The sequence below is a fragment of the Medicago truncatula genome, chromosome 7 (assembly GCF_003473485.1).
Source record: "Medicago truncatula cultivar Jemalong A17 chromosome 7, MtrunA17r5.0-ANR, whole genome shotgun sequence".
NCBI classification, from domain to species: Eukaryota; Viridiplantae; Streptophyta; class Magnoliopsida; order Fabales; family Fabaceae; genus Medicago; species Medicago truncatula.
Window position 1 is genome coordinate 56,174,259 of NC_053048.1, and position 15,325 is coordinate 56,189,583.

General features: G+C 35.3%; 1 protein-coding gene across 2 annotated transcripts; it reads left to right on the forward strand.

Annotated features, from left to right (window-relative positions):
- The first annotated feature begins 1,904 nt into the window (after positions 1–1,904).
- Positions 1,905–13,520, forward strand: LOC25499761 (la-related protein 6B). Of its 2 annotated transcripts, none has more exons than XM_024770427.2 (10): positions 1,905–2,449; positions 2,597–2,678; positions 2,911–3,005; positions 3,125–3,196; positions 3,406–3,485; positions 3,896–3,995; positions 12,035–12,082; positions 12,190–12,258; positions 12,595–12,741; positions 13,109–13,520. In XM_024770427.2, the coding sequence occupies exons 1-10, from the start codon at positions 2,087–2,089 to the stop codon at positions 13,376–13,378; spliced, it is 1,326 nt and encodes a 441-aa protein (XP_024626195.1). In that variant the 5' UTR covers positions 1,905–2,086; the 3' UTR covers positions 13,379–13,520. The 2 variants fall into 2 exon arrangements, with proteins under 2 accessions (XP_024626195.1, XP_013450647.1); XM_013595193.3 differs by having other exon boundaries at positions 1,907–2,449; positions 13,112–13,520.
- Positions 13,521–15,325: the final 1,805 nt, after the last annotated feature.

A 15,325-nucleotide genomic window follows, 5' to 3' on the forward strand; every position in this document is an offset into this window, starting at 1 on the left:
AAATTGGGCATCAATTCTTCCAACTCCGGATCAATTACATCGCTGCAGTTACAACAACATCTAATAAATAACCAGATGATTAAAAATTAACTCAAACATTGAAGTTACCTGTTAGAAGAAGACGGTGCCGATGAAGACATTTTCAAAATTCTAACCTACAATTTTGTTTTCAGCCGTCGACCAATGCCAAGATTCAAAACAACCCTTAAAATAACCTTCTATTTGGGCCGTGACCCGATAATTTTTGTCCGGTCCATAACTAAAAAGCCCAATCTTATTGCCGTCAAAACAGTTCAGAAAACCCAATCAAATAACCTACTCTTCATCTTCGTCCATCTCAAAACGGGGACGACGGCAGACCTGCATCCGCCGCACATTTCATCGGTCACCATCTTCACCGTTCTTCGCTGATATAAATTCTTAAAAGCTTATAAAACCTCAAATAATTGTTTCAAGAGATGAATAATGAAGGGGAATAAATAATGACTTCGTGTTAAAAAATTTGTCCATAAATTATTTTGTTTTTAAAACAACAATTATATATTTTTTTTGACAAGTAAAAAAAAAAATCAAAAAGTAATATAAAATACATTTCTTTGCTTATTTAAAAAGTTTTTTTTATTAACTTACAAATTTAATTATATTAATGTGAAAGTATATTTATGCAATTTACAAATTAAATTACATTAATTTGAAAGTTTATTTCTGCAATTTATAATTTTAATTACATTAATGTCAAATGATATTTCTGCAATTTTGAATAATATTCGGAAATACCTACTACTCAATTACCAAGTGTGCAATCTTGGCCGTTGAATTGTTTAATATTAAATCAATGGTAATTTTGCTATTTGTGCACCATACCAAACAAGATGCATTTTGGCATGCTAGATGCAACCATATATATAGTTCGGTAGTACTTTTGACTTTTAATTTTCAAGGCTCTGCACCGCCATTTTTGTTTTTACCAATTTACCAATAAAGTAGAACACGCTTGTACTGGATAAACACTGTGCGGATGGGTTTGGATACCGACGGTTCAATTATTCCCATGTATTTGTCCGTTTTTACCCGTGAAAATCGATATGTTAACTATATATAGACCCGTTGACTGAACCAACCCGCCCATTTAAATCAAGGATCTCATAAGTCATAACCCCTTTTTATTTAACACTAAACACACAAAATGATATAAAATGCAACATATTTTGAATAAAGGATCTCATAATCCCTATTTATTTATGATGATATTCCTATAATCTTATTGCATTTGTATTCATTTTACTTATGTGTTTATTCTTGATTATGTGGAGGAGATAAAATAACACGGTAACATGTTTCATCCTCTTGCATATGTTGATGGTGTCGATTGGGTCCATTAAAGTAAGTCGAAGATAGAGTATGATCATGCAAGACAATGGATATGAGTTCATCGCAGCTTGTCCAATGGTAGGTGGACTAGAGCCGTGTGAATTGATCATTGCCTATCCTTTGACCATGTATGCAATGTCCATCTGACAAACTCATTACATTCCATCTTAGTTAACCTTGATAACTAATCAATGATGGCCTTCCATGGATTCATCTATATAAGCCGCAGCTAAGGTAGCAAAATTAAGAGCTTGAATACCGCTTGTAAATAATCCCATAAACATAATAGGTATAGGAACTTCTAAAGGTATTAACGAAACAAGAACAACAACTACTAATTCATCAGCTAATATAATATATAATAGGCAATGCACTCTTCTAACTTTGCTAATTTCAAAACCTCGAAGAGGGGAGATGGTGGTTAGTCAACGAGGGTTGCGAGAATCAAGAATTATTTAGAGTCATTCGTAGAATCAACAACATCATTAAAATAAAAAAAGTGAGAGTGAAGTGGAAGTGATGGGCCTGTGTGGTTTTGTGGGCCGGGCGTGTCCGTCAATCCTGGTCAATAAAAAGTCACCAATCAATGAAATCCAATTTAGCGAGAGTTCTTCTCCGATTGAACTGAAGCAGAACAGACCGACGCAACCAACGAACCACCGGAAAAGTAATCTAAACAGAAACAGCAACAGTAGCAGCTGAAGAAGACGAGAAAATGGCGGAAGAAGAAGAGTCGGTGACAGAAACCCCCCAAGTAGTGATCTCGCCGTCAGATCCATCCTCATCGTCGTCATCATCTCTTTTAAGGAACGTTTCTTTTAGCCGTCTCAACGCTCAGGCGCCAGAGTTTGTGCCCACCCCACGCCTATTAGTACCGCCGCCTCCTCCTCCTCCGCTACATCATCATCTTCTTTACTCACCACCACCACCACATCATCATCCTCATCATCATCAGGTGGTTCACTACCGCTCTCATCATCAATATCCTCCTCAAGAAGTTGAGCAGCCAGAGCATACTTCTTCTTCCAAAACCAAACCTCATTCCGATGAACAACCTCATCACAAAATTTTGAAACAGGTCAACCAACTTGCCTAATTTCATCTTCATTCCATGTTCCAATTGTTCATTCATATTATTATATTGTTATGTATCTATTCGTGTTGATCATATCTCTCTAAATTGCATCTCTACAACTTGACTAGGGTTTTGGTTGGGATTTTTTAGGTGGAGTATTATTTCAGCGATTTAAACTTGGCTACCACCGATCATTTGATGAGGTTCATCAACAAAGACCCAGAAGGTTTTGGTAAGATAATAATATTCTCGCTTTCTTTCTTTTTCCCTCTGAATTACCACGGCCTCAAACATTTCATTCTACTCACTCTGGACTCCTTATCACTTACTGCACCCCCTCTCTTTCTGAGGGAGGATAATATTATCGGTATTTTAGTAAGATGCGATGATGAAATCGAACACTGAATGTATAGGATGGTCTATGGTTTCAGACTCGATATCTTTTCATTTTCTATTTTATACAGTGCCAATATCTGTTGTTGCATCTTTCAAGAAGATTAAGGCCCTGATAACCAGCCACTCCCAACTTGCAAATGTTTTGAGGAACTCATCAAAGCTTGTAAGTTTGTATACTTTCATGATTCATGAGCCCCCCCCGTTTTTTTTTACTCTTTGCGTGTATCTTTTCAAGATTTATTATTGTTGATTTTAAATATACATCATCAATGAATTCTCCAGGTAGTTAGTGAAGATGGGAAGAAAATAAAACGCCAGTATTCCCCAACCGAGTCTGATATTGAAGAGCTACAAGTAATTATTTTACTACAAACTTTTGACTGACTTTAGGCTGTGTGAGATAGTTTATTGACGCTTCATTTGGTTTTCTTTACATCAAGAAATGCCTTTGATGGGTTGTATTTTGATAACTTTGCACGCTGTGTGTTCTTTTTGAAACATTCTATTCAGGATGTATTCTATTTTGGTTACTCTCTTTCATATCTTGCAATCTTTTTTGGCAGTCTCGCATTGTTATAGCTGAAAACCTACCCGAGGATCATTGTCATCAGAATCTTATGAAGGTTTTTTCTGCTGTTGGGAGGTACTCTTGATGTTTTTTGTTGAAATTCTTATCTTTATTTGATAAATGTGATTTTAAATTATAACACGTTACTTTCATATCTTTCACGAACGCATCTTCCAACGTGAATGTACTTAATTTTGTAAAATTGATCTTAAAATTGAGTTTGAAGTGTAATTCATGTTTGGATGTTTTTATTTTAAAAGCAATCAAGTTTAATGTGAAACTTAGTCATATTTTCCAAGCTGGTAATAGTCTAATTTTTTCACTTCTTGTCTAAATATTGTTTGGAAGCAAAATCAGTTTTGCTTCTAACTAATGTTTAGAAGCAAAATCAACCCTGACACTCTTCACAATGAATCTTTAGACACTATTACTTCCTGCAAAACTTTGAATTATAAGTGTCTTACATATTATATTTTATGTGACAGTGTGAAGACTATCCGTACCTGTCCGCCTCAAACTTCCAATAATGGAACTTCGTCTGCTTCTAGATCAGGAAAAGTTGATGGCATACCGTTACATAACAAGGTAAACATCCGTGCATGCATGAAGTCATGAACTCATATGCTATATATTCCACTATAGATTATAATCATCTTTTTTTTTTTCCATAACTTTTTTAAGCATGTAGATAGGACTTTATTCAATGCATACATGAATTTGAGTTTTGGTGATGAAATCGACATTTAATTGAACTCCATGGGATGGTTTCCACGCTTTACGTGATATTCTCTGAGGCTTTCAATTGGACAGAGCTATAAGTATGCTTAGTTTTTTGTTTGAGTCATCGAGAAGAAATTTAATTATTTATTATTTTTTTGAAAAACGAGAAGAAGTTTCATTGTTGCCTATCAATGTTATGGGTTTTAAATAAAAGGAGAGTAGTAAGATCTAAAAGGAGAATAGTAAGAAGAAATATAATTGTGGTGAACTATGATTGATAATGATTTGATGCTTGATACAGTAGACTAAAGAATAACCCCTATTTATAGGGATACTATACAAGACTCGTAAGCCCAATTAAATAGGAAAATCAGAAAACAAATCATAATAATAACTAGGCAAAATTACAATTATAGTAACTTAATTTAAGGTAACAGTTTGCTCTTTATCTTTTTTTCGTTGCAATTTTGTCCTTTTGATTCATTTGCATATGGATTTTCAAATCTTCAAATTCATGGTTTTATTTTCTTATGGCATTTCAATCTTCAAATTTATGGTCTTCATCTATTTTTACATAAGAATATTAGATTTGAAGCGTAAAAATCTATATGAAAATGGACCAAAAGGACAAAATTGAAATTAAAAAAAGATAAAGGACTAAACTGTTTCCCATAAATTAAGTTAAGGGACTAAAAGTGTAATTTTGCCTAATAACTAAGTAATATAGAAACTAATCTTAATGGTCTTTGTTTGGGGGGGGGGGGGGGGGGGGGGGGTTGGAGGATTAGGTTTATACTTCAATATATATTTGATATTTAAAAAATGTTGAAAGAATACCATTATATATGATCATATAATAATAATTCAATCACACTTCGTTCACTTTTAGATGCACTTTAATTTAGAAAAGAAAAATAAGCCCTCCCCCTCTAATAGAGGTGTGCAAATATGAGATAAATTAAGATATTTTAAGATATGGGGGGGGGGTTGGAGGATTAGGTTTATACTTCAATATATATTTGATATTTAAAAAATGTTGAAAGAATACCATTATATATGATCATATAATAATAATTCAATCACACTTCGTTCACTTTTAGATGCACTTTAATTTAGAAAAGAAAAATAAGCCCTCCCCCTCTAATAGAGGTGTGCAAATATGAGATAAATTAAGATATTTTAAGATATGGGGGGGTTGGAGGATTAGGTTTATACTTCAATATATATTTGATATTTAAAAAATGTTGAAAGAATACCATTATATATGATCATATAATAATAATTCAATCACACTTCGTTCACTTTTAGATGCACTTTAATTTAGAAAAGAAAAATAAGCCCTCCCCCTCTAATAGAGGTGTGCAAATATGAGATAAATTAAGATATTATCAAGATATTATAGGTTACTCTGAGATAGAAAAACTAATTATATGAGATAAACTAAGATATTTTTGGATATTATCAAGATATTATAGGATAATTTTTTATATCCTAACACGTCCCTCAAGTTAAAGCTTGTTAGAAACTGAAATCACAATTGATGAATGTGTGAAGAGCTTGAAGCTCAAAGAGAGAGAACTGTAACTGAATTCTGTTATTCTAGAGCATAAGACCCATTTTGGTTTTTTAAACGAGTCCCGTGTGTACACATCACTCATTTATAATTTTTTTAATAGTAGTACCTAATAAGCCACTCAATACCTCTAACCTAGTATCTCACAAATAATTTCTTAAATGAGACCCACTAATCAACTATCAATAACTTTATATCATTGCATTTCAATTTTTTATTATTAAAAAAGTGTTAGTCCCACTTAAGATTGAGGGTCTTATGTGAGACCCCAGGTCTTATAAGAGCATCTCCAATTGGGGTTCCTTAGTTAACAAGGACCACTCCCTGTTTAGGAACCTCATTGGAGGAAGAAAAAAAGAGTACCTATTAAGTAACATAACCCTTTCTCTCCTAAGCAATTAACAAGTCCCACTTTTAAAAGAAGTAATAAAATATGTACAAGTTGGTCCCACTTTCGAAAGAAGTACTCCCTACGTCCCTTAATGTAGGCACCCATTGCTTTTTTCACATTTCTTAAAAAACGTTGTCAGTGTAATTAATGTGTCTGTTTTGTGTGTTAATATTACGAAATTGTCCTTTGTTTTGTATGTGTATTAAATTTGACTTTTCATATTTCAAGACATGTTATTAGTATTAATTAGGGGTATGTTTAGGAAAAAATAAATAAATGCATCTAGTAATTTGAAAGGGGGTTTACATTTAGGGACAAAAATAAAATCAAATGGGGGCTTAGATATAGGGACGGAGGGAGTAATATTTTATGAGGTAATGTATACTAATTTAATAAATATATTACTTTTGTATAATGATGTAAAGTTAGTGAGACATATTTAAGCACTTTTCATTGGAGTCCCTGTTGGTGTATTACCATTGGAGTCATTGAGTCCTTAATAGGAACTTTCATTAAAAAATTATAAATAAATGAGGTGTACATGTGGGGTCCATTAAAAGAGTCCCTATTAGTGTACATCATTGTGGATGCTCTAAGACCCTGAAAAAGTTTTCCCCCAATGGGGGTACCTAATAGGTACCGGGCCTTAAAAGTTTAAGAACCTCCATTGGAGATGGTTGTTCAATGACAGATTGTTTACAGATATTTATAATCCCTAGGTTTGTGAGACAGCTGTCATAACTGACAGCTCACTAAAGCTTGCACAACAAGCTAATACTAGTTCTCTCTAAGCTTCTTACAAAGCAATACAAAGTATTTAGTAAAATCATATTATGTATGTTATATACTCTAACAAAGCTTACTAAGTGTTCAAGTTGTGAGGGATCGTAATGCGACTTTCTCCTATATCAAAGATCGTGTCTGGAAGAAAATAAATTCTTGGAGTAGTAATTGTTTATCTAAGGCAGGGCGCGAGGTTATGATCAAATCCGTTCTACAGGCTATTCCGTCGTATGTCATGAGTATCGGCCACTCTGATTGAAACTATTGAAAAGATGATGAATTCTTTTTGGTGGGGTCATGGTTGAACTACTCAGCGAGGTATTAACTGGATGAGGTGGGAGAGGTTATCTGTTCCTAAGCTTCATGGTGGTATGGGTTTCAAGGATCTCTCTGCTTTCAATTTGGCTATGCTTGGTAAGCAAGGGTGGAAGTTTCTTTCAGTGCCCGACTCCCTTGTTTGTTGTATTTTTAAAGCACGATATTTTCCATCTTGTAACTATCTTAATGCCCAGCTTGGTCACAATCCTAGTTATGTGTGGCGTAGTATTTTGCGCGCTAGATTTATTGTTCGAGGTGGTGCTCGTTGGAGTATTGGGTCTGGTGCGTCTACTTCTATCTTGAACGAACCATGGTTGCCTAATGGTGAGTGCATTGGTGGCGACATAACAGGTGCCCATTTTGTTCAAAACATCACTATTAATAATTTGATGAATCTTTATGATAAAAGTTGGAACGAAAAGGTAATTCGACAGGTGTTCAGTGTTGACATCACTATTAATAATTTGATGAATCTTTATGATAAAAGTTGGAACGAAGAGGTAATTCGATAGGTGTTCAGTGTTGACATTGCTGAGAAAATTCTTCAAACGCTGCTTCTTGGTCAAGTACCAGAGGACCGTCTCATTTGGAAAGCGGAGAGGAATGGTAGGTATTCTGTTCGTAGTGCTTATAGGTTATGTGTCACGGAACTCGTTGACTCTTCTCACCTTCAACGCCCAAGGTTTTGGTCTGGAATCTGGAAGCTCAAAGTTCCCCCAAAAGTTAAGAATCTTGTGTGGTGTATTTGTCGTGGCTACCTACCGACTCGAGTTCGCCATTTTGACAAAGGCGTTCAATGCCCTACTAATTGCGTCAGTTGTCCTTCTAATCATGAAGACATGTCTCATATTTTTTTCGAATGTCCTTTTGCTATCCATGTTTGGAAAATGACAGGTCTTTGGGGAACGATTCAACATACTCTGTCTTCTACCACTTTGGCAATTGATGTTATTTTCATGTTACTAGAAACCTTGTCTGCTGAGCTTAATCAACGGTTGACTTCATTGTTTTGGAGCCTTTGGAAGCATAGGAATCTGAGAGTTTGGGACGATGTCACGGAAGCAAGTGCTGTGGTTGTTAGCGAGCTAAGAATGTGGTTGTTGATTTGCAGATTGCTAACTTCCCTGGTGTAGTTGATTCCACCCCTCTTCAGCAAGTGCAGCAGCCTGTTGGAGGGGGGAGTTCGTCCGTGGTTGGCACTTCTGCATCTGTGGCTTCCGTCTGGCAACGACCTTTGTCGGGTAGGTACAAGTGTAACATTGATGCTGCATTCTCATCTCATTTCAATCGTACTAGTATTGGCATTTGTGTTCGAGATTCCAAAGGCACCTTTGTTTTGGCTAAAGTTGTTAGTTACCCTTGTTGTTATTCAGTGGATGTTGGAGAGGCTTTGGGATTATATACTGCTTTGCAGTGGCTTAGCGACATGCAATTTGACAACGTTGATTTTGAAACAGATTCGAAGCTTACTTGTGACGCCTTTCTGCTACTCGAGACGACTATTCTGAGTTTGGATGTATTATTTCTTCATGTCGCACTCTAGTTAGCTCTTTTTTTACCAACTCTAGGGTGGAGTTTATTCGGCGAGAAGCTAATGAGGTTGCTCATGTTCTCGCAGGAGAAGCCACATTACAAGCTAGTCCCACCATTTATTTTCATATACCCGAATGTATTGAAACTCTTATTATTAATGAAATGCTATAAGCATATTTCCTTCAAAAAAAAAGTGTTCAAGTTGTGGTTGGACGACGGGACTACCGAAAAATAAAACAATTTACGTGGGACATGTCATCAGTGACTGACCCCAAGGACTCAACCTTGACATTGGTTGGACGAAGGGACTACCAAAGACTATAGTTATCGATAGCGTTACTGAGACCAATGATTAGAGAGCCTTTCACTAGAGATGAAATTGAGTAAAGGCTGAAAACACGCTCTGACAAGAGTGACTTGGATGGATGATCAACGAACAACTTGAATCTAACCTCAAGGCTTGAGATATGACGACATCTCTGATACCAACGAACAACCTTGAATAAAAAGATGCGCAGAATTGGACCAAAAAGAAATGCACTAACAAGACATAGTGAAGGTCTAAGGACCTATTGCCACCAAGGTCCTAAAATACTGAAGCAACAGACATTGGGATGCAATCGCAGCGGCAAAAGGGCACAACACTGCAGCAACAGTCACCTGACCTAGACATGTTTGCAACAAAAAAACTATGAAATAGCATAAAAACCTTTGGGACACACCTTAAACGTGGATCCCACAGATTGGAAGGTAGGGGAGGTGAGGAACCAACGATGACCTAGTCGAAGGTCTGGAGGATGGCATGTGACCTTCACGTGCTGACATGACTAACACTAGAATGCGTGTGACATAGTGTGAGACAGTTGATGAAACAACTACGTGTTAGACAGGCGGCTAGGGTTTTGGGACCAAACAATTTTGTCCCTTGAACACCCATCGTTCCCAAACTGAAAAATAAACTAGGGTTTGCGTTGACGGTGGCTGAACCCAAAGACAAACTAAACTATTTATTATATTCCCACCCTTCACGTTGGAAAAGAAAACCTCTTGAATATCATTGATAATCACTTGATACTGACTTGATATTTATAACCAAGTGATTACAATCAAATCTACAACTAACTCCCTTGATTACAAGGATAAAAACCAACAAACCTAATTAGCGATATTTACTCAATAGAATACAATTTAAATCTTATACATGTCTTAATAGATACTATAAGATATTTTCTAGGCCAAATACCTCTTTTGGTTTTTAAGTTTGACAAAATCACCGGGTTAGTCAAGTTGTTTAAGTTTCAAACATGTCCTTCAAGTTTTTAATTTAATGCACCGTTACCCTTTTAAGGACTTATTTGAAACTTAAAAACCCTAAAAAATTTCAAATAGGTGCATTTTCCTTGAAACTTAATAGACTAACCCGGTATTTTTGTCAAACTTAAAGACCAAAAGAGGTATTTAGCCTATTTTCTAATATTCCAAGTTTTAAGCTTCTCACACATATACCATTTCTGAGTAAATATATACCCATAGTAAACAAACCAAAAAATATATCTTGAATAAACCCACAGAGGTTTGTGCGGAAGAACAAACCTCCAAACATCCATTTGAAGAAATTACTGCTGACTGTCACGAACAATAGGTAAACCAAACTTAAATGATAATAGACCAACTCCAATAGTAATTGAAACCTGAATTAGTAGATGCAACAACTTCAAACCAAAATAAAATGGTAGAATATATAAGAATATATAAGTATAACCACTAAGTAGAAGCCATAACTTAATGTTTAACCACTCAACAGAAGCATACATCCATATTGCATAACCACACCTAATATAATGGTAGAAGCTAACCCACTTGGGTTGGCTTGGTGGTATTGGCTTGGGATCTGGGAGTGTGCTCCTCCTTGAGGTCTCAGGTTCGATTATCCCAAGTACCAATTTAGGTGGGCTAATTTAGCTTCTTAAAAAAAAAAAAAAAATGGTAGAAGCTAAAACCACGCCAAGTGAGGCTGAATAACCGCAAAACGACGAAGTTAAAAATCACCAAATGAGGGCAGGGAATCTGCAAACGTTTATTCAAGAAACGGTCAGACGACAACAAAGAAACCATTAAAAGTTGGACCCACTAGCGGAGGAGTCACAAGCCAAGAATCACATGGTACCGACGCCCCCAACAAGGCAATGGCTGAAGGCCTAAAGATCTGAACAAGGACCAACTAAACCAGCAGAATCTAATAACAGAAACACACATTGCCCAGAAAACGTGCAGTAGTGAGCGAAAAATACTAAAAGCCAAGATGCCAGCCACTTAAAAGTACCAAACATTGCATTTGAACAATAGCCAAACCGGGCCCAAATAGCAAGAGGAGAGATCGGTGAACACTGTAAGAAACGGCAGCGCATACAATTGTGCAGCGGCTGTTGACAACGTGTGGGTAACTGATTTCTGCTAAATCTTTGGTAACAAATAGGTCAAAATGGGGTGAGCTGTTGGTGCTGGAAAATTCTCCGGCAGCAACCAGCGGCGGTGGACGATAAAAGAAGATTATTTTGCTGTAAAAGAGCACAGCCGAGGAGAGAGAACGACAGGAATTTTTATTTTATTGGCTGACAAGATTATTACCAGAGTAACTTCATACAGACAAAAGAAGAAAAATAATAATAAGAAATATAATTTTGGTGAAATATGTTTGATAATGATTTGATACTAACTTGATATAAATAACTAAACGCTAACCCCTATTTATGGGGGATACAAGAGATACATAATTCATGATCCTAATTCCTAAATAAATAGAGAAAATAGGAAACAAATCATAATAAGGTATTGAAACTAACCGTATGAAATAAACTAATATATTCTAGCTTAGTATCAAGATATTATTAGATACCTTTTTTTCCTTACGCTGACCATACTCCATTTAAGATTGGGGCGGCTTGGTGCTGGTAATGGTATTTCAGTTTTTGTCCAAAGAGCTTTGCCTGCAAATAATAATAGATTTCAGGCCTGATTTGCTGCTTTGACTTCTCAATGTAAATATATGCTCTTAATTTATAGTTTAATAATTTGTTTTTCATATTTTTAGGCTCTTATTTCAACAGGCCGTCTTGTGATTTGCAGTAGACATGTCCACCTGTGTTGCAACTTGCATTGTACTGTACCATTTTGTGTTGTTGGCAATTTATTGTGTTATTAGCCGCGAATTTATGCTGGTTAAACATGCAAGTGGCTTCTCTTCTCTTTTAGAGTATCAGTGACGAGAAAGTGATATAGTTGATCAAATTTAACTTTTTGTTTCAGTTGCATGCATTTGTTGAATATGAATCTGTTGAGCTGGCCGAGAGAGCGGTGAGTAACATCGCCTTTGCCGAGTTGGCAGGGAATCATTTCAGGTTGCTTTTCATCTTAGTTTACATTTTAGGCCATATAGTGATAAGATTGAGAACTAATGACAGGTCACTGAGCTAAATGATGAGGGGAACTGGCGGAGCGGACTCCGGGTTCGTCTAATGCTTAGACGCACGGTATATCCAAAACATTTATTTTCCTCCATTTTATTTATCCAAGTATTTTGGTGTTTCTCCAATAATCTTTGTTTATACAACCAGATGCTAATTTGGAGTTTTCTTGTCATTAAAAAGCTCTTTATGGCCTTGTCAACAAATACATATTCTGTCTGTGAAAAACAGATGTATATACTTTTTTAAAAAATAAAATAATAATACCAACTTGAATGAAACAAGGAAACCGACCATCCCTAGTCTGGCAGAATGGTTTCATGTGTCATAAAGGGCTACTTGAAATACGAAAAAATTGTAGATATTTTTATGGTTCAGTTGTTTTATGTATTTTATTTCCAGTCAAAACCTACTCCTGGACGGGGAAGGAAGGGTCTTGATGTTGAAGTTAGCTGTGAGGAGGATTATACTTCTGTCCCTGAGCCACAGACAAATGAGAAAGAATTAGAGGATGCTTCCTTTCCTGATGCTCAGTTGCACGAACATGCGGTGAGTGATTGCTTATTTTAGTCCACTGTTTATGATTTAAGAATTTTGTTTTGTAGCATCAAATATTTACAAGAATCAGTTGTCCACCTCAAATTGATATGACTGGAATGCTTGAATTCCTTCAATTATCAAATATTTATTTTCATTTTAAGTGTGGTCGGTCTTCTTTTCCTTTTTTATTTTTGTGACTCAGACGCGCTGCGAAAATCGAAATACAAGATATGCTGTGAAATGTATTGTTACATCATTCATTCACAGCATATGCCCATGTCCTCTTTAGTTGTCATGTTAATATCTCCAGTAGCACAGTTATGTGCTGTGTGGTATGTGTTTCCCTTTTATTTTGACCATCATTCCTTTAATTTAGCAGGGAGAAGAGCATGGTTATGAGAAAGAGAGTGGACAGAGGAAGGGAGGGCGTGGTCGGGGGCGGACTAAGGGACGTGGCCGAGTTCATTGTCATCAAAATAATAATCGTGCAAATCATCACCTGGGAACTTCCCCTTCAAATAGTTCATTTTTTACTGATCAACAAGTGGTTGCTGCCAAGCAACCTCCTCCGGGGCCCCGCATGCCAAATGGTACAAGAGGATTTTCAATGGGTCGGGGGAAGCCTGTAGCTGTTAATATAGCATGATAATTTTGTTTACTCAAATGCATGAAAACACGTCAACGCTGGAACGGTGATGATATATAGTGTACTAGTACGAGGGTGCGGGCAATTCTCAAACATTTATTTTCCTTTTAAATATGGTCGGTCTTCTTTTCCTTTGACATCATTTATCTCCTCTCTTCTGAAAAAAATACTTTCTCCGTTTTAAAAAGCGTCGTTTTAGAAGAAAAAATATATTTTAAAATGAATGTCACTTACTTTTTTCAATCTAAAATTATTGTTTTACTTTTAATTGTACCTACTAATTAATTGAGGTAAATAAGGTTAGTTTAAAATGAGTGTCGTTTAAAGTTTTTTTTTTGTAGGAATCATTTCATGCTTTCAAAAATGTGTTTTTCAGTGTTCTGTAAAAAAGTGAATTGTTTCAATTTTAGCAATGAATCGTTTCCCTTGTACTATTTTTTACCACATACTTTTTAACTTCATTTCCTCACATTTTTGAAATTTATACAAGTAAAAGACCCCATCACTTCTCAAAACCTATAGTGTTTTGCGTTGATCTTCATTAATGGTCAACTTCTCGTTTGTGTTGTTCGAATAAGCTGAATCTAAAAATAATCACTTCCACTGCACCAACTTTGGAAAATTCTAAAAAACTGTATCTATTCACTACGTAGAAACATTTGTTTCATTGCATAACTATCCAAAATAAGTATATTAAAAAAGCTATTATTTTTTCCATCATATGCCATTCTCACACGCCCTGTGCTTTTTTCAACAATGTCCCTCTGCAATCCGGAATTTAAAATCCGAATTGAGTTTTTCCTTTGTTATAGAGTGAAAAAAAAAGTTTTTTACTAATTCGGATTTTATAATTCGAAAACCTCAAAAAATAGGGTGCATTACTTGATGTTTTCGGATTATGGAATTCGAACACCCCTTAAACATCCTATTTCAAGGGAAAAAAATAGTTAGGATTATATAATCCGAACTCAGTTAGGATTATATAATCCGAACTGTATGCACAAATTTTAAACATGCTTGTAACATGAATAGTCAGTTTAAGGACAATATTAATCTTCCTAACTATCATGGATAGTCATTTTAGGTCATTGTTAGTTGTTCTTAGTCATTTTAACTCTCATGAATCGCACGCTTAATTAATTCATTGCAAATAGATACTAACTATACGGTTTACCCATTCAATGTTTACTTAGGCTTTGTTTGAGAGTTTGGAGGGGAGGGGAAGAAAAGGGGAGAGAAGTATAAGAGAAAATTGATAAATCTTTTATATTTTCTTAAAGAGTATTTTTTTAGAGAGTGATAAATTAATTCTTATGATTAATATATTTTAGGTTTTCCTGATTTTATGGCCAATGCCAAGTTTCGGAGCAATCTGATTAAGTAGCTCGAAAATCAAATTTTTGACTAAGAACAACTAGCAATGACCTAAAATGACTATGCATGAGAGTTAGGAAGATTAATATTATCCTTAAAATCACTATCCATGTTATAAACATGTTCAAAATTTGTGCTAATATAATTTGGATTATATAATTCTAACTGAGTTCGGATTATTTAATCATAACTGTTTTTTTTTTTCTTTTCAGACTATAAAATTCGAATTGGTGAAAAACTCATTTTTTTCACCCTATAGTAAAGGAAAAACTCAATTCGAATTTTAAAATCTAAAAATCTCAAAGACATTTTTGAAAAAAGTAGGATGCGCGAGAAATTAATAGAGTGGAAAAAATAATAGTTTAAAAATTGTTGAGGGAGTCGAGAGGAAAAAGTAAATGCTACAATTTTATCTATGTGGCTAACTATTACGACATATTGTAATTGATTTTTTTTTCTTTTCATGTGTACAAAAACAAATTTAAGACATACGACAAAGTATGAGGGATTAAGATCTATTGTAGTTGCTGCATCACCTAGTAACCAATCTCAATCATTAATTTGAAGTAGGAC

Bases quoted from the DNA above. Each gene is read 5' to 3' on its own strand.
- LOC25499761 (XM_024770427.2), top strand. From the start codon at position 2,087: ATGGCGGAAGAAGAAGAGTCGGTGACAGAAACCCCCCAAGTAGTGATC. The intron at 2,679-2,910 runs GTAAGATAATAA...TATTTTATACAG, and splicing joins CAAAGACCCAGAAGGTTTTG to TGCCAATATCTGTTGTTGCA. The intron at 12,259-12,594 runs GTATATCCAAAA...TTTTATTTCCAG, and splicing joins GTCTAATGCTTAGACGCACG to TCAAAACCTACTCCTGGACG.